Source organism: Equus caballus, chromosome 18 (assembly GCF_041296265.1).
Source record: "Equus caballus isolate H_3958 breed thoroughbred chromosome 18, TB-T2T, whole genome shotgun sequence".
NCBI classification, from domain to species: domain Eukaryota; kingdom Metazoa; phylum Chordata; class Mammalia; order Perissodactyla; family Equidae; genus Equus; species Equus caballus.
In genome coordinates, this window is record NC_091701.1 from 48592890 (window position 1) to 48619939 (window position 27050).

Sequence of the window (27050 nt, forward strand, 5' to 3'; positions counted from 1 at the left end):
TGGTCCTTGATCCTAGCGACGTTATCAGAATCGTGTGAGCAGCTTTTTGAAAATCAAGAGTTGTCTGGACAACACCTCAAACTACCACATCATAATTTAAGGGCTGGGTCTGGGCATCTGCATTTTTAAAGTTTTTGGGTTTTCTCACATGGAGCCAGGGCTGCAAATCGTTTGTTTTCAGGCACCTAATGGAGGGGCTGCCACACAAAGAGTGCTTCTTTAACAGAAGCCTTAGCAAATGTCCTCCTCTGTTAAATGGAACCAAAAGAAAATGTAAATTTAAAGATAAAATCAATTTTACTTTCATATAAAAAATTAGGGTATAAAGCAAAATTGACAAAACAAATTATAAAATATATACTGATTATTTCAGAGCCTGACAAAAAGAGATTCCAAAATCACCAGTCAAAAAGATCAATAATGGGGGACCAGCCCGGTGGCATAGCAATTAAGCTCCTGTGCTCTGTTTCGGTCCCCCGGGGTTCATCAGTTTGGATCCCAGGCGCAGACCTACGCAGCAATTATCAAACCATGCTGTGGCAGATGTCCCACATATGAAAAAAATAGACGAAGATGGGCACAGATGTTAGCTCAGGGCCAATCTTCCTCAGCAAAGAGAGGAGGATTGGTGGTAGATGTTAGCTCAGGGCTAATCTTCCTCAACCAAAAGACAAAACAGATGAATAATGGCATAATAGTTTAAAGGTTTTATATAAACTAGGGTACTATATAAGCTGAGAAATCCCACCTAAGGAAGCCAGTTCTTACAAATACCACCCCCAATCCCCATTCCTAAAGAGATGAGAAGCTTCTAGAGAGCAGCCTCTCTTCTTTGCTTTTGTATAATTCCAACAATGCCACAATGCCTAACACAGATCCATATAGAAATCAGGCCCAGATTAAATATTTGTTCACTTAACTAACTACTTTATTAATATTACTGTTATATTATTAACCTTTAGTCCCACTGGCTTCTACCATCCAAGCAGAATAAGATAATAAATAAAATGAGCTTGAATTATCTACTTATTTATAAACTATTAATTACTAGTAAGTGACCAATACTTTGCAAGGCTATTTCCAAAAATTTAGATTAAGAATACAGGAGGACCAATTTTTCAATGAGTTTGGCTATGAAGCTCAAGATAAGTGGTGCAACTCCGGAACTCTACAGTTTACATTGGAAATTCTCTTGGACTTTGAAGGATCTGCAAGTACGGCCCAGTACCAAGCACATGGACCCAAGGTCGCTCTGAGAAACACCACACCCCTGGCGGTCTCGATCTTCTCTAACTAATGCTGTAATTACTGGATCTTCTGCCTTACACTTCCCAGGAAGCCAAACAGCCTCTCACGAATTAAGCATTTCTAAAATAACCCTCCTTTATTGAGGCATCTTACTCTGTCTAAACGTGGAACTACTAAGGCTACTTTTTCTGAACTTCAACTCAATTATATAACGTCTTCTGATCTTTTCCCCAACTCTGATACGTTCATAAATACGATATGTCTATTCAGGCACTTGTTTAATGTCAGCATTTCAGTGTGTGGGTATTCACGTCACCAACAACCGTGTACTACAGAGTGTCTATTCGATGCAACAGGAATACAAACATGAATAAAATACTATCCCAGTCTGCTAGCGGCTTATAGTCAAGTAAATAACTAAACTGCAATTTAAATGACAAGCATTATTGAAAAGCTTATTAAAATGTAAACACTCTAGCATTTAAATGTGCCATTTGGCACAGATAAGCATTTTTTCCATCAAGGATGTTTAAAGGAGTAAGGCACACTGTCAGAGGCTGTATAGATTGGCACAGCTTTTTTTTTCCAGTTTTATTGAGGTATAACTGACAAAATTGTAACTTACTTAAAGTGCAACTATTTTTATATTTGATAGCAACTATAAAAAATTCAAAATCAGCAGATGCTGCAAACAAAGCAACCACAATACTATGTACCTATTCTTTACTTGCATATGTGCCTCTCAAAATACGTACACTAAAATGTTAATGGAGCGCAGTTTGTAATCGCAACTTAAACGATCACCAAGAAGAAAATGGTTAAATAAACCATTTCAATTCATCCATCACACTATGCAGCAGCTACAAACAAAGAGGCAGATCTACAGCAACTAACATGGAAAGATTTCCAAGACATTACGCGAGTTGCAAAAAAATTTTTTTATAGTTTTTATAATCCCATTCATGTTTTTAGAATAACATGCTAGATTTCTTTGTGTACATATTTGTACGTAAACAAGCAGAAAAAACTCTGGAAGAAAACACTTTAAACTGATAACCTTTGTGGAAAGAAGTGACAGTCACAGGGGTGAGAGGAGTAACAAGATAAAGTAAACTTTCAGTTTTTATTCTACTTAATTCTTCCATAACTTTTACAAGTCTTTCCTCTATGTCCCTTCTCAATAAGGCCAACCCTGACCAATCCACTTAAAATTACAGCCCCTACCATACTACCATACCCTTCATCCCAATCTATTTTTTTCCATTACTCCTATATTCCATTGTAACCTCCACATAGACAGGAATTTCACTTTTTCCTCACTGATGTATCCCCAATACCTAAATAGTGCACATAGTAGGAATATATATATATAAAAATATATATGAATATAAATATACATATATTTGTTGAATATTTACATATTCAACCATTTTAATTCCCTTTATAATAGGTAAATAAAATACTTTCTGCTTCGCTTACAAAAAGTGATTTGGGGTGTTTTGCAAATCAGGGGCTACCCTTAAAAGCTGAAAGGACACAGGAACCATCATTGTAGCAGCTCCTAACACAGCTCAGGATACTGGAACGCCAACCTTGCAAAACAACTCACCTAAGAAACTGTGTAATAGCTGGTGGGGCTGGTTATTCCTAAAATTTGGTGGAAGTATTCACATTCAAACACACGCATCTTTTCATGACAATAAGAACTCTATACGCTTCCTTAGTTACAAACCAGCATGGAAATAGACATATACCCATGGGAAATCAAATGAGTCTAGATACAGTGAAATGCCTAAGACTTTCAAACCCCACTCAGGAGGATCAATAGTGATACTTGATAATCAACTGACAGCGTGCTACACATTACTCTCTTTCACATCTAAATAGAAAATACTCCTGACAAAAACATAGTGCTATTATCCAAATAACACATCAGTTAGAGCAATTTCAACTAGCACATAGTAAGATATTGTCACAATAAATTTAACAAATCCTCATGAGGAAAGACCTACACCTGTCAGTGTGTTCTAGCAGGGCAGGATTCAGTGAATATCATCCAATGAAGATGTCCTGTAGTGAACCAATAACGAATGCTTTTTGAGTCAATAATGCTACTTGAACCATGTTATTTTGTTCTAAGTAGAACTGATGCTTTTAGTTAGGGACACTCTTAGAAAGAGATGAGAAACCTTGACTTTGTACTTCTAGATAAAATAGGAAAGTGGGCAAGAAGAGGGCAGAGTTCATGATACCTGGTTAAGATCATTCTAAAAACCCAGTACCATAGGTGTATAGCCAATATGTCCTACTGTGGAGCTCATCACCATCATTTCTAACAGAGGGGAATAATTTCCTTGCCAAGGCTTATATTTTATGTGTGAAAGGGAAAGATTAATTCATCTAATAAACATAGGAGGAAACACGATCTGAAGGAGAGTAACCAATGAGAGGCAAGCAGACTGAAAAATCCCTAGGAAAGGCCTACCAGTGTGGCATGAAGGATGAAAAGGAGACCAGAGGGCAGGAGGAATAACAGGGAAAGGAGTGGCTTGTAGCTCTGATGCTCTCTTCTTAGACAGTCCAGCTGGCTATTGCCACTTAAAACAGAATGATAAGATTTCCTCCATTTAATCAAAAGGAAATGTCTGCCAATTAAAAGAAAAGTTGGGATGGATATCATCTGTAACCCAAAGTCTTCTGTCTTCTTAATGAGAATTTATCTGGGTACACATTAATTACTAGGTCTGTAAAATACTGGGAGCTATTTAAATATGCTCAAATTTCCTCTAGGAGAATTAGCAAATCCTTTGAACTATAGTCATTATTAGTCATTAGGCATTAGGATAATTAACCAGATGGAGGAAGTAAAGTTAATCAAAAGATGACCAGTTCTCAAGGGGAAACTGATAAAAGAGTATCCCTTGCCTACTAAGTTACCCAGGAAGTTTAAAAATCAAGACCAACAGATTCAACCAAGAGCTGCTAACCATTTTAACGTCTGGCTTTATTGTAAACTAAAAATCTAGAAGAAACGTTCCCTATACCTACTGTTTTCTAAATGACAGTAATACGAGGAGTTAAGATTGAGTAGCTAGTCTGTGCGAAGGGCTCCACTGAGCGCCTTAGTACATGATTTCATCAATCCTCAGGGCAACTTTATAAATATTGTGATCATCCCCATTTGACAGAGGAGGAAACTGAGGCTCAAAGAGCAAAGTAATCTGCCCCAATTTATACAGCCCAAAAGTAACTCAGACAGAACAAGGACTTGTAAAGTCAATGTGCTTTTTCTTTTTTTTTTGACCGTACAAGAACAAAAGCTTGAAGTTTCTTCCCCAAATGGATCAATGAGACACTGATAGCAAGGGAGGGGATGAAGTGGCAAAAAAAACCTTAAAAATAAATAAATAACCACCACTCACCTCTGGATTTTCTTCTTTTACTCTTCGTGACTGTAAAACAATTACGTAACCATTAATACACATATAAAAAAATACTACAAAAGTAAAATTTACACGACTTAGCTAATCATTGTCAATGTCATTTACCTTTTCTTGAGAAAAAGCTGCTTTCCCTTCTTCACTTTTTTCATCCATCTCGTCGTCACTCCACTCCCAGTCACCGTCTTCGGTTTTATGAAGGTGACCGCTTGACCCAGGAACTCTTCTTACCTGAATCAAAACAAATCCATCCAATTCTTCACTAGCTGACTGTGAACAGCGTGTGCTGGTGCTGCTGCCTGGATTACACAGCACACATCTACCCTGAAAATAACCTAAGTGGTTATGAATTCAGCAGTTAGTACTCCAAAAGACTATACAGCCTCCGGACTCCCACATTCATCCTCTTTCCAAAGACACTGTGTTCTTGAAACATATTACTATACACATGTAGAACAAAATATTTTGGAAGAATACCACACACATCAGCCATTAAGGATCAAGCCCATTTTTCACTTTTGTTTCAGTTAACACTATTAATTACTAGACATAAAAGCCCACACGGTAGGTTTCAAAATTGCCTAAAGAAATACATGCAAGCAACAGACTGCTGACTGAGGGAAGGCAGGGGACTCGGGCAGCCTAATGAAGCATACTATACTAGGGCTATCAGTGACCTAAAACTTAAGTCAAAAAAGCAAATACCCTTCTGTTGCCACCTTACTCTTTTTCAGAACCTGACATCATGCTTGTTTTCCCAGGATTCTGCTCAACCTACTTGAGCAAAATAAAGGAGCATCAGCCTGTTCTTAACACACCTTGTAGCACTTTTGAGGCTTGCTAGATTGCTAGGAACACAGCAAGATAATCAGCAGCAATGCCAGATAATCTAAACATTATAATCAGTCGTCTGCAATTATTTCAAAAATTTTTTGGAGTAGAGATGCAATCCATGGAGCATGCTTTTTAAACGTCTTTGTGGTTGAAAAAGCAAAACTTTTAAAAGGATAGGATGACTGAGAACGATGAGCCTCTGACCAAAATAATTTGCCTGAAAAAAATCTACTGAGATGTAATTAAACAAAGCAATGTAGCACATGAACATAACAGCCAGTTTCCCACCGAATCAGAGAAACTTCGAGTTGAAAGGGAACTTGGAGACTATTTAGTCCAAACCTTTCATTTTACAGATGAGACGTAGGCCAGGAAAGTGACCCAAGGTCACATAGCTATAAAGACAAAATTAAGGCAAGAAAAAAAGCCTTCAGACACCATTCAAATGTGAGTCTTCTTTTGCCATTGAATAATAGCTGTGAAAAAGTTGTCTAAAAATGTCCTGTGGGGCTGGCACGGTGGCACAGTAGTTAAGCGTGCACATTCTGCTTCTGGGGCCCGGGGTTCGCAGGTTCGGATCCAGGGTATGGACATGGCACCGCTTGGCAAGCCATGCTGTGGTAGGCGTCCCATATATAAAATGGAGGAAGATGGGCACGGATGTGAGCTCAGGGCCAGTCTTCCTTAGCAAAAAGAGGAGGATTGGCAGCAGATGTTAGCTCAGGGCCAATCTTCTGCAAACAAACAAAATGGCCTGTGAAGACTGAAAGACTATGACATGAAGAAAGACTATTTTCCATAATGGAAACTATTGAGTTATATTACAGGAGCTTCACTGATCCCAAGAGAAATACCACAGCCCTTAAATGTAAAGTGCGCATTTACACATCAGATCAATGTGACGTCACAAACAAGGCAGGGTCATGCTTGGATTTCTTTTAAAGGCATACCATTTGGAACCTGTAAAAGGAGGCCTGACCACTTGTCTAGAATCTCTGAGCTCCAACATGGAAAGTTAAAGCAAGAAAGAAGTTCTTATTCATAATCGCAAACAGTTATGCTCAATTAAAAAAAAAAAAACTTTTGTTCTCCACACCAAAAACATTTTTTAACTAATTCACCTTCAAAACACTTAGCACTTAGTAAAACCCCTTCAGCACTTGGCAGAAGATATTTTTTCCGCTTGCATTTTGAGTCATTGGAAAGACCCATTCTAATGATAGTGATTTTAATCGTGCTTATAGATGCTGGCAAAGCACTGTAGAAAAAAATGCTGAAATGCACTTCGAGATTTTCAGAACAGATTGCTCATTTTAAAGCTACAAAAGATATGGAGAGAGGAGGAGACAATTTTCTGTTGACATATACAATAAAATTAATTATTTTCTTAGCAACACTAATCATGATGATAACAACAGAGAGGAAAATCTGTTAATGACTACATTTAAAATAAAGAATTTAAAGCCACATCTATTACAAAACATACCATTAACTACGAAGGGAGGAAACAAGTAAAATTGTGTATCAGAAGCAGAACAAAACTCTACCTTTACTGAAATTGTACAAACCAAGCATGGTTGATGAGTTGGTATTCTTCAAGTACTCATCCAAGAGATTACACTAAAGAAACCTCTCTTTCCAAAAATAGAGAGTGCCGCTTCACACCCTAAAATTTAGTTTATGCTTTTTCCTCTCGCTTTATGTTTACAAAACCTGTCAGTTTCGTTTCTACAAGCAGGATCCAACTACAGATAATAAAATAGCCATCTTCTTCTATTTCTACTTTATTTTAGAACCCTGGCTGTCTCCCTCTTAGTACTGTTTGCAGGAAGAGAGAAGACAAGCACAATGTCTAGGATCATAGCCTTGGACATTAAAAGAAATGGTGGGACGGGCCTTTAAGTAATAAATAGTGGTTGAACAAATAAATGTAGGAATTAAGACATTAAAAAAATCTATGTAGCGTAAAATACTGGTATAAGAGTATCGAGAATAAGAATACAAATTTGTTCATTAAGAACATCCTTTCAGTTGACTAGAAGAGAAAAAATTTGCAGCATAATTTGAAACCCAGGTTTCATGGTGTATTTGTGTGACACTGAAGAGACCAGAAAGCAATTTTACAAAGTTACACCTTTGCAGGGAGTTTGCAGGAAGAACAAGAAACAACTTCTACCTTTTAGAGCCAAGGCAACTAAGTTTCACAGTTTACCAAATGGGGTTCTTATCCGGGAACTGAAGAATATTCTATAAAATAAAGACTTCAAAAAAGGATGTGTAAAAGTTTCTATTCTCCCCCCTCCCCTACGATGGCGAGCATGGAGGTGATTCACCCTCAGAACTCTGACTGCAGCCCGTTACATTGCTTTTATTCTCCTAAATGATTTACTCACTTAGTAAAGCCAAGAGGTGGTAGTAGGAAATTTTTTCTGTCGATGGTTTAAAAAAATAACCCAATGCTTCTCAGAGAAATGAGTTCAATTTAAGTGATAGCTAGGGGTATTCATAAGCCCACAAATTCCTCAGGTCAGAGCCGGCATAGTGAGGTTACATAAAGCACACTATTTATTCCCAAGGCTGGGAATAAAAATACAATTGAGCAATTCTATTTATACCATACCTTTGAAAAGGAAAGTAATATTTTCTTGCCTTTCTTGAAAAAGCATCCTTATGAAGGTCCCTTGAAGAAATGAACTGAAGTTCTGATTCCCACAAGAAAAGAAGTCAGGTGCAGCCAGACTCATAGAGGAACAGTGTGGTTTGCTGGCTGGTTCTGGTGGCCACGGGGTCCGAGGTCAGAGGCAGAACTAAGATGGAGCAGCCAGGGAGAGGGAAACAGCTGACTAACCTTCCCAGTGGTGCCCCTCTGAACAGGAGCGTTCCATAAATATCAGCACCGAGGATCTCTGCACATCTCAGGTTGCCACCTGGCCCTCGACAGCAGAACAGGAAGAAGGAGAGCATGAGAGCCCACAGATGCCTTTTCTATACAGGGTGTTAAATATGTTAGAAATTGAAGTGTGTTTCTCTAACACACTCCTAAAGAAAGGATGAATGTGACCCAAAGAAATACTGACCAAAATTTAGTACCATTTGTCCAACCAAATCTTGCATGCCCCCTCTCTTCAAGGCGCTAGGTGCTTCCACTCCCACATTAACTTCTCCCTGGAGATGGGATTTTGGAATCTCCTTGGAATGATTTTCCCCATCACTGGGAATCCCGCACTCCACTTCTCCACTTGCTGAACATACTACATGCCTGACTCCAGCCTGAACCCGAGTGGTCCAGGGAACCCCTCATCTCATGTCTGCCACTGAGCACGTACTGGACATGGCAGAAAGCAGCACTCAGTAAGTTTTCTCTTATCAGGCATTCTAGTGACCAGAAGTATAAAAAAATGTTTCTAATCAATTGCTGTTTATACTGTCCTTGAGGCACTGCCAAGCAAACAAAAAGCCTTCTAAATCATCAAAAATTAACAAATAAAATTAGATTGAGTAAGGTTTCAGCAGTAAATATTTTACTGTCCCCTTGTCTTACACTCTGACATGGGCCCGTGTGGCCACCACCTCTCTCAGCACCTCTGTCCCACTTCTACTGCCTTTGGTCCTCTCCTGCCTCTTTCATCAGCCCCTCCTGGCTTCACCCCCATTATATGAGGCCTGGAGCCCACAGCTGCCTCTCTTGATGCTGTTGCACTTACCAGTAACCCACACCACCATGCCCCCTCCAGTCCAATCCACACCTGAGAGGAAAGCAGCAGCCTGAGCCCAAACATCCATTCTCCATTCCTGAGGCAGTGGAGAACAGCCATGTTGCCTGGTGCCACTACACGTGATCACTGACCACTCTGAGTTGGGCATCAGTACTGCTACAACCCTAACACTCAAAGTGTGGTCCCTGGACCAGCAGCAACAGCATCACCTGGAAGCTTGTTGGAACACCTCAGACCAACTAAATCAGAATCTCTGTTTCAGCAAGATCCCTAGGTGATGCATACTCTCGCTCAGGTTTGAGAAGCGCTGTGCTAGACAACACTCTCACTCATTGCTAGCCTATTCCCTCTCCCCATCCCATGATATCCAGCTGTTATTTATACAACAAGAGAGACTGCGCTCTGAGCACTTTAAATACATTAACTAATTTAATATTCATGGTAGCCCCGTGAGCTGAGAATTATTTTATTCCACCATTTTTCAGAGGGAAACCTGAGGCGCAGGGAAGTTAAACAACTGGCTCAAGCTTGTACAGCTGGGAGAGACAGTACTCAGAGGAGACCAGAAGTCTGCCTCCAAGTCTCCATTGCCAACCCCTGCCACTCCTGCTCACCGAGTGCCCCTTCTCACGTAGCCCCAATCACTTCAAATTGCTTCACCTGCTACCTGAGAGCACCAAGTCCATCCCACTTACACTCAACCCTTCTATTCCTAACAATCTTCTTCACACTCTTCAACCTCTTTCCCTCCTATGTGTAAGGAAAATGGGCTTCCTTTTCCTTGAAACACCAACACCTCCTGCTGTGCTCCTCTTTTATCTACCCACTTATTCATTCCCTTAAGACATTTACAGCCAGGCCCTGGCTCCTCTGCATCCATCATAAACATGTTTAATTCTCTCCTATACTTACTTCTACCCCCAAAAAAGGGGGTGAGGGGCTCGGATTCTGCTTCTCCCTTAAGCAGTCACTCTGTCACTCTTCCTTTTCACTGCCAATATTTTTCTAAAGATTGTCTCTAATTGCTGCCCTCACTTCCTCAGCCCATCCTCACTCTTTAATCTCATACAAATGTTATTTGTTCCCACCAGGCCACCAAAACTGCTCTCTCCCAAGATTTAATGACTTCACAATTATGTAATTCAGCACTGCTCTCTGTTGCCATAACGCTATCTTGTAGACACAGCTGAATCCCATTCTTTTATGTCATGCTCTCTCCAAACTTGTTCCTTCTTCTACCTCTCTCTTGTGCTTCTCTATCTCCTACTGTCCTTTGTTCTTTATCTTTACTATAAACATGGCTGCTGTTAGCCCACTATACTCTCTTAGCTCACTAGACACTATCTCCCCGAGTGAACACACATTCTCCATGGCCTACCCTTCTCATCTAAGCTGACGACCTTGGAAACTTCACCTCTTAGGCTTGTTTTCCAAATGTTCTGTTTGATATGAACATCTGATCAATTTCTAGTTACCATCTCCAACCCATTTGTTAGTGATCCACCCCCAGCCTCATTCTGATGTTTCTCCAATGTTATGTATCTCAGTTAACACCCCTGTGCTGGAGCTGGCTCATACTGGCCCAGCAGAGCCCATTGTTAAAATTTCAGAAAGTGTGCAAGACAGCTGACTTCTCAGTGGTCGCTTAAAATCAGCCAGATAGGAGTATTTACACAATGGAAACTGGAAAACAGCATAAATAGGATTTGTGCTCCCTCTCATTGACAGAGTGCCAGTTTGCAATGTTTACCAGCACACCACTGATGCGAAGACTCAGCTCATGGAAATATGATAAAATTAAACAAAGACATTTAACATGAATTTAGTAGTTATTCCTGGAAATAGCAACTTTACTTTTACAGTGGCAAATGTCTCAATTTTATCTTACAATTTCACCTCAAATTTTATTTCTCAAATTTCACCTCTAAAAGCACATACTAATTGATTTTTATGTACCAAACATACCAATATAAGTACTGGGGGGAAAAACTATCTTACTATTATGCAAATTGATATATGTGCCTTGGGATAACATTTCTTAAGAAAGCATCACAAGGAAATACAGTGCTATATATTTTTTTAAATGTAGGTGAAAGTGAAAAGGGTTTCCTCTGAAAAGTTGTGTCAATATAAAAATTGTTCCATGATGATAGATGTGAATACTGTAAGTTAAGAGTCTAAATAATATTCCTTAATACAAGGTAAGAAAGGAAAATGGAATATTTCTAAATAAAAATGTTTTGCATAATGTTATTTAAAATGGTTATATAAAATTATATTAATAAATTATTATCACTAGATATTTTCTGATTTCATCTATGTCCCTAAGTGTTCATATGTTCAAATTGATCAGAAAACTTTCTTTTAATCTTTAGATTTGGAAAATAAAGTATCACATCATTTTCAACTTTCCTTTATAATTAGGATTGCATGATAAATTTTGCAAACAGGATCAAGAATTTTACACCTGATAATTTTTCTGCAAAATGCAAATATAGATCCTTGCCAGTTAAAGCATGAAGTTAGGTTCTCAAATTCCCTATAAATATTAATATGACAAGAGATTGAAGATAAACATAAATGTCACTGCAAAACGGTTCCTTTTGTTTATAACAATTTGGCGCCTTGATTATTTGGGAGCATATTTGGGAGAAGCAAAATGGGAAAGATGGAGAAACACTAGTCTAGCTGACATTTCTGTCTGTACCTTCTAATCCCAGAAGAACAGAAATACAGAAACACACTACTTCTACTAAGCATGTCACTATATATATATATGGTTGTGGAAATTGTCTGCATGTAGCAGTCACTGGATATTGGCTTAACAAGGCACATATTTTCTGTAAATTGTTTCAATCATGATGCATTTAAAATAAAATTCCATTTTGGATTTTTTTTTAAAAAAGCCACCTCCAAACCTCCCCCACCCCCATCACGTTGACCAAAGGGTACAGTCATACAAAGCTCCTAACATGACGCCTGGAGTATAATAAACACTCAAGACATGGCAGGTGCCATTATTGTTAATACAATTCATCTTTCTCACAACCAAAATCTATCAAACGTTATATTCTGCAAATTTTACCTCCTCAGCTGCCACTGTGCTAGGTCAGGTCCCCTTCTCTTGTCTCTCCTATTAAAACAAACTGCTAATCCATCTCCTGGCCTCTAATCTCTTGCCTATTTTATCTGTCATATTGCCACTAGTCAGACCCAGCACTTTCTCAAAAAAACCGATGAGTTCACTGCTGCCTACAGTATGAGTCCAGATTCCTTAATATTCACGTTTCTCCATACCCAAGCTCCAAATTACCTTTTCAAGACTTATTTCTCACTATGTCCCTTTAGACACAGCACCATCCAGTTGTGTACAAATTATGTACTTTCACAACCCTACTTTTTACATATGTGCTACATACAGACCTTGGCCTGATCTGCCCTTCCACATTGTCTACTTATCTCTCTCCTTCTAATCTTGGCAGCTTTTGCCAATCCTCCCAATTGAAATCTGCCTGCACCTTTACATCATCCTACTCTGTGTTACATTTAATGGATGACATACCGAAGTGTATACTCCTTCACAGCAGAGAGCTTACCTTAGCCTTTTTTAAGAATCACTTATTTATTCATTCAGTCAACAAAGTTTTATTTAATACCTACCTTTGTGACAAGTTCTAGACAAAAGATGAATAAAATAAAAGGCCACACCTGGGAGGAGTTCACAATCCAGAAAGTTAGACAGATATTTAAGCTAATAATTTCAATAGGATGTGAATGCTACAACAAAGATACAAATGCTGTGACATCGCAGAAGAAAGAAGGACCATCTGTCGAGGGACAGCATGGAAGGCTGGTTGTGGAGGGTCAGTAAGAGTTCACCAGGCAGAGAGAGTGAAGACGGTACTCCACCCAGAGAGCAGGTAAGAATTTACTGAGTTCTGCTGACTCATGTAATGTGGCTGGATGACAAGGTACTGGGGTCTAGGGGTTGGGTTTAAGGAACCAGCTAAGAAAAAGACTGGAAAAGCTGTGTGAAGAGCCTGTACAATAAGAATGGCAAATTCAAAGGCCTATAGGAGCCAGGCAGGAAACGGAGAGCAGACGGAGTGAGGACACGGGCAGTCCTAACAGCAGTGCCCAGCACTAGGCGACTGCTGCCCCAGGAAGGCAGCCCCAGTGTTGCCAGATCTTCTGATTCTTCTAGAGAAGTGGATAATTTGGATTTTTATGTGAATGCTCTTAATTTCTTTAATGTTAACAAATATGTCAAGTTAAAAAAAAAATTCCTCTGCACAGCCTAAAAAATGGTGTGTCTATGGGACAAATTTGGCCTGTGAGTTCATACCCTCTGTTCACAAGTCAGAGGGTTTAGAGTTCAGACAATGGAAAAACACAGAAGGCTTTGGAGTGGGCATGGAGGAAGGGGAAATGATCAAGTTTGGATTCTTGGAAGCAGGGCAGAGGATGTACTGGGAATTGAGGGTGACAAGGCCAGAAAGAAAACAGTATTGTTAATTGTTCCAGGTCCTATTGATGTAATTAATCACCCCAAAACTGAGTGACTTAAAGTAACAACAATCCCAGAAGCCCCGTGGCGGGCAGACTTGCTCACTTCCGTGGTGTCTGGGGGCCTAGCACAAGTGCTTCAGCTCCACCCTGATAGCGAATGCATGAGGACCCCGAGGCAGGACAAGCCCTTCTCAAATTCCTAACACACAAAAACAGCACGAGTAACGCAAGGACTATTGTTTTAAGAAGACTGTCAGTGAAGGCTTACAAGAAAGTGAAGAAAATGTTATTGGAAGCTAGAGGACAGGAGGATGCCGCCATGCATGGACAGAGTTTGGCAACGCTGACATCTATAGCAAAGTGGGAAATAGAAATGTACCTGATGAACTCAATGATCTAGCTAACGAGATTTCCAGGCAGAATACTTAAAGTGACACCTGGGTTCTACTCACTGCCTATGATGAAATGTGAGCAGAGAGAGAGGGGCTGAAGAACATACTGTTAAATATAAAACTGTTTCTCATTCCCAGCCTCTCCTGACGTCAAATCAAGAAATGGCTTGAGAGCAAGGATCAAATCCCCGTGTGCCTGTATGACCCTTTGTTAAGACTTCAGAACAATCTAAGGCAGTACCTCCTAGACACTTTCAAGCTGACCTAAGGCCTTCTAAGGACCTTAAGAGCACTCGTTGCAGAAACTCTGCATTGAATAATAAGGCTTCTAAGAGTCTAAAGGGCATTGTCCCTCAGAAGTCTCACAGGGAGCCCAAGGTAGACAAACACCTTGGGGTCATGGCTCTTCCTAATGGAGTGAACCCAATAAGATTCACAGAAAGTTTTTAGATATTTGTACTACGAAATTCTTGCCTACCATTCTCCCTGCTCTGGGCCAGCCTTTAAGATGCTTATCCTCCTGTAGTGTTTTGGGTATGTGTCGGGCAGATAATTGACAAGAGTACTCAAGAAGCTATACCCAAGGAACTGGTCCCAAGGAGCCTCGTTTGTACCCAAACCCAATTTAGATGGCAGGGTCCTTGACCTTGAGCCTGTGCCTGATGCCGTAATGCGATAAGACTTCTAGAAGGCCTTGGACATGTGAGAGTACATTTTGCATGTGGGAGAGATATGAATTATTGTGGCCAGAGGATAGACCATGGCAGATTACTTTTCCAAAGATGCCCATAACAGTATCTCCTGTCCCACGTGTTCTTTCAGAATCTTGCCACTCCACTATCAACAGACAGAATCTAGCATCTTCTCCGTAAATCTGGGTGGGTTTGTGCCTCACCTATAACCAACAGAACTAAGTGATATGGCTTCCAGGAAGAAGTCAGAAAAGGTGACGCAACATCCACCTTGCTCACTGGAATACTAGCAGTTGACACTTTCAGCCATCACCATGTCCGCAGTTCGACCGCCCGGAGGCCTCCATGCTGTTGGGCAGCCCAAACCAGTCCCCATAAAGAGAGGGCCTGATCATTTGATTGCAGCTGCAGGAGATCAGAAACCAGCCTGCCACAGCTTCGCCAGTCCCCAACCACAGAACTTCATAAAATGACTACTGTTGTCTTAAGCTGCTAAATTTAGGAGGATTTATTACACAGCAATAGATAATTAGAATATATATGGTGATAAGGTGATTTACTGAATTTAATTTTCATTTTCACATACCTACTAATTCTTTGGAAATGAGTAGGTCACATTTAATCATACTTATAACAGACTTACCATACTTTGCGTCTTGGTCAGTGTTTTCTGACTGTGGACATTCTGGGCCTCTAAACACTCAGATTTTAATTTATACTTACAAACTTTTTGCATGTGTGTTATTACTCATTAAAATGCCAAGAAGAAAAAATTCCATTTCTATTAATCATAGTTAAGTGGCTATAGCTAAGTCTTGGGCCTTTTTGCCAGTAATTTGCATTAACATGTTTTTTTTTTTTTTTGACCTCTTGGAATTCAGTGCTTATCTGTAATTCTGCTAAAATTTGCATTCCCTTTTTCTAGAATGTAAAGGGACAGAATAAAGGAATGTGGATATTACAATGTTCTGTAGGCAATAAGAAAAAAATTCTAGAGAAACAAAGACTTTCATAATTCAATAATAACAATTCAAAACACTGGGCTAGTTCAGTGAAGGACACACTTGTAGCAACCTCCTTGTAATGCTTTAACATTTTCTAACGTGAAAAAAATCAAATTTGATAAATGTTGCTCTTCAGATAATGATAATGGACTTTTGTAACTTTGGAAATCCAACATCAAAGGGCAATGCCTTGAAAGAGAATGTTCTGGAAGCTGGAAGGGAGCTATTCTGAAGAAGCAGCACAAAACACAGAGAAGCAATTAGATTTCTTATTCTGTTTCAGTCCTATCAAACCTCCAATATGGCATTTCCCCAAGTTAGGGTGACAAAGAACAATGACAACAGCTCGGAGCCAAGGAAGCAGCATCCAATTTTGCATCTATTGTCTTTGAGAACTAAAGCTCCTGCTGGAATGAGTGCCAAACAGATCTGTAACTTTAGCTAATAAAGGAAACAATGGGAATGTTCTGTCCTGGTAAGACCAATAACACAGATGAGAAAACACACTTTATGTAGAACCAAAGGAAAAAAAGAGAAAATAAATGTTTGGCAGAGTTAAAGCTGCTCTGGATACAGCAATGAGTTACCAAGTTAACTTAATTGCAGAAGAAGGAGGCGCAGGGAAGAGCAAGAAGAGCTTACAGCCAAGTGAATAGAGCTCCAGGGAGGCAGCCTGATGACAACTAGAACCAAAAGAATTCTAACAAGGAACAGAGAAACACATGGTGACCATCAGTTTTTTAAATGTCGACTTGGCTATGCTACACTCTACAGCTATTCAATCAAACACTAATCTAGGGGTTGCAGTGAAAGCATTTAATAGAGAGGATTAAAGTCCATAATTGACTTTCAACAAGAGAAATTATCCTTGATAACCTGGGTGGGCCTGATTCAATCAGTGGACGAGCCTTAACAGCTGAGCTGGAGCTAATCTAAAGAAGAAGAAATTCTACCTGTGGACAGCTTCAGCCATGCACTCGAGTTCTGGCCTGCCCTTCCTGATGGCCTGCCCTAGGAATTGCAGACTTGCCTAGCCTGCCCCCATAATCACGGAAGCCAATTCCTTGCAATAAATCTCTTTTTCTATACCTCCTACTGGTTCTGTTTCTCTGGTTGAAACCTGACTGGTACACACAATAAATCAAGCAGCCTCACTACGGGTATTGAAAAACAAAAGGCAAATTAGCTATCAGAAGAGCAATACCAATAGCAGCATCCACTGGTTTTGGGTAATGGAATATGTTAATATCTCTGAGAGTTGAACAGAAAGGACAATAAAATGAAAAATAACTAAGATGATATGAACTACCACAACGTACTACAGACTGGATTCTTACCTTGTAAAGACACCCAACATAAAGATTGGGGTTAGTTCCTGGTTAAAACCATTTATGTTAACTCTGAGTAATACAATCAACACCATCACCTTGGAAAACCTTCTGGCAAGAACTAAATCTGCTTGGGGAATAATGACCCATGAAAAACAACTGGAAAGATATCCAAATGCATTGATTTTTGTGATATGGAAAGTGCATCCAGACTCAGCACTTCTTACACAGAATATAGTACAGACAATATTTATAATATTATAATTTCACTAACATATCTGATTTTTAAAATATATGCATTCATACAAACATTTTAGATGTAAGTATTAGAGTTCCTTTATAGAAATTACTACTAACTGCCCTCAAGACAAATTTTAGCATTGCTCAGCTTCCAGTTCCCAGTTAAATGTCAGCAATAGGTTCTCTGAAAAAGTAGGTCCCTATGTAGTAAATTTCCAGTGTGCTCTCCATTACCAAGGACCAAATCTTATCACCTTGAGATGCATTTTATGTCTATTCCGTATGAAAAGATACATAATATGCCTCCTACATATGAAAAAAAAAAAGCATGGAAAGCAGCTCCTACCCTTGTCAGCCAGCAGCAGAGCTTTACAGTTTCTCAGTGTTTATCAGGGTGTGAGGCTCAAATGGAAGCATGTTTATTCTTTCCGGTTGTAAAATCAATACAACATCCATATTACGGAATAGCATGCAGCCAATAACAAGTATCAAATAGATCAGTCAATTCATGAAGTAGAAAAAGCTAGTAAAAAACAGAGTCCATCACTGTATAATATAAAAGGAAGGGGGGTCCACGTCACATTTCTAGACACATTTGTACATGCACAGAGCATTTCAGGAAGGATTTATAGGACTTGGTGATGGCGGCTTCTGGGTTGAGAGGGGGACTTCTTTTTCACTATGTTGTGTACTTTAAGGAGCCCAGATAAATAACACCTCTCTCCCCTCCTCTGGTTCTGAACTCAGTTAGAAATAAGATCAATAAGTATACAGGGGTGAAAGCTTCACCTTTACTCCCTACAAAGGTGGTATCTGAGAACGAGACTTAACTGTTGAGCCAGCAGCCTTCCTTGATGAACTGACTCCTGGATTTAGCCAAGACTTACCTAGGGTACTGGCCAAGATTGGCCAGCACATTCCTCCCTTACACGGGCAGGGCCACGGTGACCAGAGTACCTCACTCTGTGAGCAGGCCAGCTCCAGGAGAAAGGGAGGGAAGGGGCTGGGCTACATGTTCGGTTGGCTGGTTCCTCCCTCCAAACTCACCAATCAGATAAGACCCTGGGCGGAGAATGTTTTGCTAAAGGAACATCAAGAGTGGAGAAGAAATATTCCCTCTGCCTTCCTAACCTAGTACATCCTTTTGCATCATTTGAACCTTTATCATGAAAATGTATGATGCTGTTAGTCAAAAAACAAGTATTTAAAAATCAAAGATACACATGCCTCTAAAAAGATGCAAACAACATGGCAGTATATAAAACAGAAAGTAAAAGTAACCACTTCCTCCTACTTCTAAACAATGGACACAGATGATGGCTTTTCCAGGAGGGGAGGTGGTGATCTTCATCTTTCCATCTTTCGATATTTCAAGTACCAAAAATGAAAAATACTTCTAAAATGTTGACATGACAATGGGGTCAAAACAAGAACATCAATTTATGTTCACTTGCATTTATTACAATAAATGTTAACAATTTAGGATTTCTGACATTTTTCATATTTGATTTTTATGCAATGAATTCTGGACTGAAGACTCACCATTACAATAAACTATTGGTCCAGTCAGTGCAACTATCATCAAATTTTTAAACACATAGGAAATGTAATGATAGTAGTTCATGCTTATTAATACTCTGCCTTTCCATTTCTCTTAGCCTGGTAGATGAGTTTGTGCTCCTTTATCTTATGTCCACAGAATAACGGATTCTGTTGTTTTTGTTTTTCAGGTATTTGCTATAAAATTCCAAAGATACTGAGAAAATGTTCCAGCATATGAGAAAATTTGGAGCTGGGACAGTACACATCCAGGGAGTATGATGCAGCTAAATCTATTCTAAGACCTTATATTCAGAGTATCTTGCATTAAGTAGGTACCAAATACGTCTTTGTTAACTGAATGCATAACATTTCTCTGCTGCCTTGCCAAAGCGGAAACCTTGCACCAGGAGGGAACTTCTCCCCATCCTTCCCCCACCATTCCCCTTAGAGAGGGACATCAGGGGCTGGTGACATAGCAGCATACAGTTGCTGAAAGGATATGAGGGAAAGGCCAAGTTAAGGCCCCATTAGTCACTGAAACCCTTTTAGCTCCTTATATGTATAATCCAGAACATAACTGAAATTTGCTGCAGTGAACAGAAGTTCTTGCTCTGTGAGAGGCTGTTCCCCTCTGTGAACCAGCACCCAACGCAGACATTACTAGTGTATAATAACTACCTAAGAAATGTTAGTTGGACAAGTGAATGAATAAGTAATCCAAAGGTAAAACATAAAGACACAGGAAAATTCTGGGCCCAGATATCTCAACCTGCAACTCAAAAGCATTTTATCATGTCCTTAGAAAACCACTGCCCTTTGCCATCATGGACCCCGGCACTGTGGTGACATGATTAGCAGAGATGAGCACAGGAAGGCTGAAGGGTTTAATTTATTCCACCTGTTTAAGCAAAGCAGCAGCTGAGCCTTCCTCTAAGCATCTGAAGATCCTGCAAGGAAAGGCACAGCTCTAAATGCCAAATAACAACAAAGCCGACCATCAAAATGGACGGGCCCATCTGCCTCTGAGACGACATATTAACATCCTACCACACAGGGAATATTTCAAAGCAGCAAACAAGTCCATGTTGGTTCATTACAATCACGTTCCCTTTGTAACTAACTCATTCCACTATCCTGCTATCTGCAAAGAGCAGAGACTTCAGGTGGGAGTTTAGTGAGAAAAGACACACAGCACTGATTTACACTTTGGTTTCAAAGAGTGAAGGGTCTGGTTCCAGCACAAGTTTTGAACTGATAAGAAAGAAGAGTCAATGATGACATCACAAGGTCTGTATGCAGAAACATGCCTCATATTTAAATGCCTACTTTCTCCCATTCTATCTCTTTACAAGTTATCATCCCCTGTCTCATTCATTCAAAAGTCTCCAAAATGTAAGGACACAAGGAAGCCCCTGCATGGTCATTTCCACCGGAGGTGAAAGACTGAGGAGGACAAGACAGGAGCTGCCCGGAACACTGCCCAAGTCCTGGGGGGTACAGCGTTATCACGGAAACACAGTCTAGCTGTGGGGCCATAACCCTCAACTCATGGGTTGGAAAGGCAGAAGGATTATCATCCTAAATACAGAAAGAGTGACATGAATGCCATACAAGTGTCAAAAATAGGCAAGAAACAGACCTTCAACTCCCTCCTATTCTGGGCTGCTACATTTTACTACATTCATTTTCATTAAAGCTTTTTTTTAATGGAACTGTTCAACCATGCATACAGGGTGAAATAGTATAATGAACCTTATTTACCCAACTTCAATAATTATCAACTTTCTGCCACTGAGATTTCATCTTTACACCCAAACTCTTCTTGCTTCAGTATTTTTAAAGCAAATTTTAGACATCATATCATTTTACCTGTAAATACTTCAGCATATATCTCTAATAGATAACGCCTTTTTTTTTTTTGAGGAAGATTTGCCCTGAGCTAACATCTACCGCCAATCCTCCTCTTTTTGCTGAGGAAGACTGGCCCTGAGCTATCATCTGTGCCAATCTTCCTCTGTTTTATATATGGGATGCTTGTCACAGCATGGCTTGATAAGTGATGCAAAGGTGCAGGCCCAGGAGCCGAACCGGTAGATCCTGGGCCGCTGAAGCAGAGTGCGTGAACTTAACCGCTATGCCACTGGGCCAGCCCCAATAAGGCCATTTTTAAACATGATCAAGATATCATTTTCACAAACAACAAAATCACCAATAATTCTTTAGTAGAATTGAACATTAGTCTATGCTCAGTTTTGTCCTACTGTCTCAAAAATGTCTTTTTCAGTTTATTTGTTCAGAACAGGATCTAAACGAGATCCACATGTGGTTCACACTCTTAAATCTATAACAGTTCTTGTAAGAGTCTCTCTGAAGAAGACCGTGCATACCCACATAAGCCAGTTCTGATTTAGATGCCACTTTTTCAGCTAAAAGGAGAGCGTAAGAGCCTCATTGTTCTCCTATTGCTAACAGGAAACACAGCCTCCACAGGGATAACACTCATGTCCTTTACACTGGGAAAATTAATTCTCGGTAATAAATGAAAGCTATGACGAAGGCTTCAATGTAAAATTCTCCAGCAGGAGTTTTATTTCTGGGGCAATGTCTCCACTGTGCTTCAATTCAATACGGAAAAGGGCCATAAATTCTATTTTTGTTAGTTCATTTAGTACTAAAAAAGACTGGCAGAGCAACAAAATAAGGAACATAGATTTCCCTATAAAAGATTCTGAAAAGCTATATATTCTAATTCATGTGTTTTCCAAAGACACTATCTATCCAACCACTGATTTTAAAAAGAAACCAAGAAATAATATAGTTGTATATTCTCATGGCGTTGATTTTTTTTTAAAAAAACTCAGAGCTTCAGAGTCCTTGATAATGGATGGTAGACAGCAAACACGTAAATGAGTTTCCCAAGTGATCCAAGTCTCACTGTGGGATCTGATCCTCTTCTTCTAAGGATCTAACTCTCTCATCACATCTGCTAACCAGTAGCAAAACTAAGTATATTTGGGTACCATCACTTTTTTCTTTTTCTGGCGAATCCCAATAAGATCCAATGGCTAACTTGCAGATAGCTAAGAATGGAAAGGCAGAAGGTACCAAGAAAATTCAGACAATGGATCATTCATTCTTGAGTCAAGAGGCTGTGTGTGTGAGTGTGAAATACACACTCCCAGGATACCTTTTGCACACACTGGCCTCAGCTATCACCCTTGTGCTGAGGACATCTGTGTTTCTCTTTCCAGGCCACAACCTCCCATGATTTGTAGACATGTCCATTGGTCTACTCTACATCTCCATTCGAGATGAGATGTCCCACAAGCACCTCAAGCTCAACATTCAAAACATTCAGCATCTTCCCCAGTAAATGTTTCTTCCTACCTTCCAAACAGTCTCTGGGTTAGAAAGCACGAACCTCAGCTTTTCCCCAAATCTCTCCCATCCCTCCTCGTCCTCTCAACCTCCCATCTCCAGGAAGACCTTTCAAAACCTAAGTCATGTCAACTCTGCTCCATAAATCTCTCTTCTATCGGTTCTCTGCCTGCTCTACCTCAAGTCCCGACCAATCCTCCCCTGGACTGAACACCAGCCTACCAACCTGGCTGCTGCCCCCAGTCTTGTCCCTCTAAACCATCCTCCACACTCCTGCCAGGGTGGTCTTTCTAAAGGCACATCTCTGCTTAAATTCTGATCACAGTTCTCCAGAGCTTTCAGGATAAAACAAAAACTAAAACTAAGAAATTCTAACTCTTCACCAAGACATGTAAGATATTTTTCGTTCTGACTGCTACCCACCCCCCCAGCCCCACCGCTGAATATCTTCCCTCTACTTCAATCATACAAACAATTGCTCCTCAAAGACATTTCTAAGTATTTGCCCATGCTGGTCCTCCCACTTGAGATAAGCTTCCTTGCCTTCTGGAGAAGAAAGAATGCCATATATCCTACACAGGACAACTAAAGCAGTGTGTCCCCAGTGAAGTCCTTGTCCACCTCACCCTCTGCCCTCCTCTATACACCCCGGCACTCTGTGCATCATCTTATTTAACCTGAGGCTCGATTGTTGTTTCCTCACCAAGTCCTCCCCTAGTCTGTGGCCCCACCCCCGAGTCATCCAGTCTCAAATCCACACTGTCCACTTTAACTCTTCTCTTAGATTACTTACAGAATAAGACTAAGTCTTATCTCTGGATCCCAGTGCAGTCCTGGCACTTTGATACATGAAAAGTAAGTGTGCACAAAATGAGTAATGGCCTTTGTGAAACACTGCCTTTTAGAATCCTCCATGACTCATACCCTACCGCACTCATCTTTCTCCTCCTCCACACTGAACTTCTGAATATACACAAGCCTCCACTGACCTCACAAACCCTCTCACCTCCCAAGCTATCAAGGTCTCTCTTCCTGCTCTTTACCACCAAACTTTGAAAAATTACCCACTTGCACTTCCTCAATCGTCTCTTTACTCATTAGCTCTGACTGTCCAACTTCTCCCCCTACTACTAAAACTGAGCTAAATCCCACGTCCTTTTCTAAGACCTCATTTTCCTTACCCTCACCGTGAAATTCAGAACTGCTGACCACCTCCACCTTCTCGGTTCCTGTGACGGCACTTTCTTTTTCTCCTCTAATAGCTCTTGCCATCCTCCACCTGTCCCATAACTGTTCCCCCAGGACTTCTCCATCCTCTCTGTAATGTCCTCCTTGGCAATTTTATCTAATCACATGGTTCCTACAATCACCTCTATGGAAAAAAATGCTAAATATAGCTCTCTTCAGTCACAGTCTCTCCTGAACTACACATTTCCATGCACCTACAGGACACCTTCAAAAGGAAGTCCCAGTGGAACTTCAAACCCAAATAGACAAACTTGGCATCTATCTTCCCTCCTAAAGGCCTCCCCTGCTACCATCCTCCTATCCATATAGTCTTAAACTCTTTCTCTTGTCGTTCTCCCTCCTGTGATTTTTGTGTGTGTGTGAGGAATACTGGCCCTGAGCTAACATCTGTGCCAATCTTCCTCTACTTAATGTGCGATGCTGCCACAGCGTGTTTGACGAGTGGTGCTAGATCTGCACCCAGGATGTGAACCCCAGGCCACTGAATCAGAGTGCGCAAACTTAACCACTACGTCACCAGGCTGGCCTCTCTCCCTCCTTCCACATCCAATCATTTACCAGGCTCTTTCAAGTCTAGCATTTCAACAGCACTTACTCATCTTCCTTCCTGCCTACACCTCTGCCACAGGTCTAGTTCAGATCCTCATTATCTCATGCCTAGATGTCTTTAACAGCTTCTGCCAGCCCATATCTCCTCCTTCCAACTGCACCCTATTTTCTACTCCTTCCAATCCAACTTCTACAGGGTGCCCATCATGGGCTCCCCACACCTTTAGCACCACATCTCAAACCTATGACTAATGATCTAAGGCTCTTCACATTCTGGACCCAATCCAGCTTTAAGATCTCATTTCCTACTGCTTCTCTTCATGCAGGCTTTATGTAGCCCAAGAGTTCTCAAATACGCCTGATCATAAAACTCACCTAGGTCATTTGTTAAAACTGCAGATTTCTGGGTCCTATGCAAGACCCGCCAAGGCACAACCTCCAAAGGATCTTTGGGACTAGCTCAATGCCAAAAAGGATGAGCTTTCAGGAATAGGTGTGTGAGGTGAGGTGGGGAGGAGGAGAGAACTAAAGAAACAGCGAACATTAGCTGATTGAATTATCTAAATGAATTTGTCTCCCACACTCCCATAGTACTAAGAGCTGCTTTTGAAATCAAACCATGGCAGTGCGGGGAGAAAAACGAATAGGGGAAAAAAGGCTCAAATCCCCACTATCACCAGAAACCTTTACTGAGTCTTCTAACCACTCATGCATCTCGCTCTTTCTTTAATCGCCAAACTTCTTCAAAAATCACCCATAACCTTTCTGTATACACAAATGCCTACAAAGATGAAGGTAAGCTTTTCTTTTCCTTATCAAAAGACAATTCCCTAATCATGTTGAGAATGAATAAGAAAATCATTTTAGAATCTGGGACTAAAAATCTTAAATTGATAGGTATTATTTTCCCAAGAAAAATAACTGAAGCAGAAACCTTAACATTTACATATCTATCGCATTTTACTTTAAGCATTAATTATAATATCTATATAACACAGAGTTATAGTGTTCAGCCTCATATAGTTTTACATTTTTCACACCACGTTCACAAAAATATGTTCTAACTGCATTACAACATATGTTCTAAATTACACTGGTTGAGCTTTCTGGAGTATAAAACTGATCCACATTTATTACATAAAATTTAGGGAATAAAGAAAAGAATAAGGATGAAACTAGCATCCTGCCACGAGGTCACAGTACAACATAGTGGTTACCAACAAAAGGGCATTTGCTTCAGGCAGATCTGATGCTAAGTTTCAACTTGACCTCTCACTGGACATCATTTATCCTAAATTTTGGTTTCTTCACCTGCAAAACTGAGTGATAATTCCTACCTCATCAGATTATTACAAGGAAAAATGAATTAACATGTGTACAACTTTTAGTTCAGTGCCTAAAACTTAATATCTGCTCAAAAAATGCTGCTTTGAATTGAATTCTACTCTAGAAATAACAAAAACTGGATATGTCCTCAGCTTCAAGAACTCTCAGAGAATGAATCACTGTGGACTACATCCAAATACATGGAGTTTAAAAACGTGCTGTAGACTCATCTCTTTTCTTGGGAATATGCAGTCTAATATAACTATTTTTGGATATTTGAGATCATCATTATGAATACTGATAATAAATGAATGGATGAAGATGGCATCAGGCCACAATTTTTCTCTAAGGTCTCCATACAGGAAGAAAGATGTGGCACTCAGGTTATAATGTTATAATGAGATTTAAAGTATTAATGATATAATGTCTGAGTTAAAGAGAAACTTCCTTATGAGACCTTTTCCATATTTATATTCTGAACTACATTCTTATAAATATATATGTCAAATCAGTGAGCATAGGAAAAAAAATCTTGTAATGGATGTAATTTTGCCCAAAATACTACAGGGGAGAGAAGAACAAGCTATTAATTTATTATCCTAGAACCCTTTCTTAACGCATGCTACTATATATCCTTGTCCTACTAAATTTTATTTCTTAAGGCCAGCTTGGGTTAAAGTTGACAAGTACCACCAAGTAGGCCATTTTCCCCAGCACTCTGAAACTATTCAGGCAATACTTTGTACTCAGAGATGATTTCTTTGAAAATGCCAGAATTCTACAGCATCATTGCTGACTGCTTTTTAGCCACTCAAAACTCTCTCCTACATATCTATCTGAAATATTGAAGTACCCCTTCTGAAAATGCACACAGCTGACTATATTTGCTCATGTATCTACTTCACCTTTTCACTAAGTCTTAGGCATTTTCAGATCTTTTCACAGAGGAACCCTCCTCATGTAGGTTCCACAGAATGGAGACTTTGTCCAGCTTGTTCATTCCTGAATCCCAGGACATAGTACACTAACTAGCACATTCCAGGTGTTGATCCAAGATTAGTGGAATGAATGAACGCACACAACCATTAAATACTTGAATTTATGTGTGTTACACGATTCTGCTTTAGAATGTTTGATTGAATCACAGTCTATAAAGGTATTGAAGGTAAAAATAATATTTAGCATTAATTAAGTACTTCCTGTGTGCTTTTCATTTAACAACCATGTCTCTAACACCTACAAGAACCACACAAATGGGTATTATAGATGCAGTCTGAAAAATGGAGTCTCATAGAAGCTACATAATTTACTGGAGGCCTCAGAGCAAGCTAACACTAATCCTTCTCAAAATTCATGTAGGGTAAATGCAAGAATTACGTAAAATACTACATAACCTCTAGATTCATTAGTAACAGATTCTTGACTCTTCTTTAGTCAAATATCCCAAGCTAGACTAGTGCCTAGCATACTGTAAGCAACCAATAAATATCTGACTTTTTCCCAAGTGCATATATTTTAATAATCAAAATAGATATTTGTTGCAAGGGAAGAAGAGAGGGAGAAAGGACAACCCTAAGTGTCCATTTTCTCATTCAAGGTCTGCA

General features: G+C 39.9%; 1 protein-coding gene across 5 annotated transcripts in view; it reads right to left on the minus strand.

Annotated features, from left to right (window-relative positions):
- The window catches only part of STK39 (serine/threonine kinase 39), a 277088-nt gene that overhangs the window by 112379 nt on the left and 137659 nt on the right, over positions 1–27050 (minus strand). For all 5 annotated transcript variants that reach the window (XM_023623086.2, XM_023623085.2, XM_070241166.1 and 2 more), the window contains exons 11-12: positions 4797–4919; positions 4671–4700 (exon numbers count right to left, since the gene is read on the minus strand). In XM_023623086.2, the coding sequence (XP_023478854.2) occupies positions 4671–4700; positions 4797–4919 (153 nt within the window). The remainder of the gene's footprint in view (positions 1–4670; positions 4701–4796; positions 4920–27050) is intronic.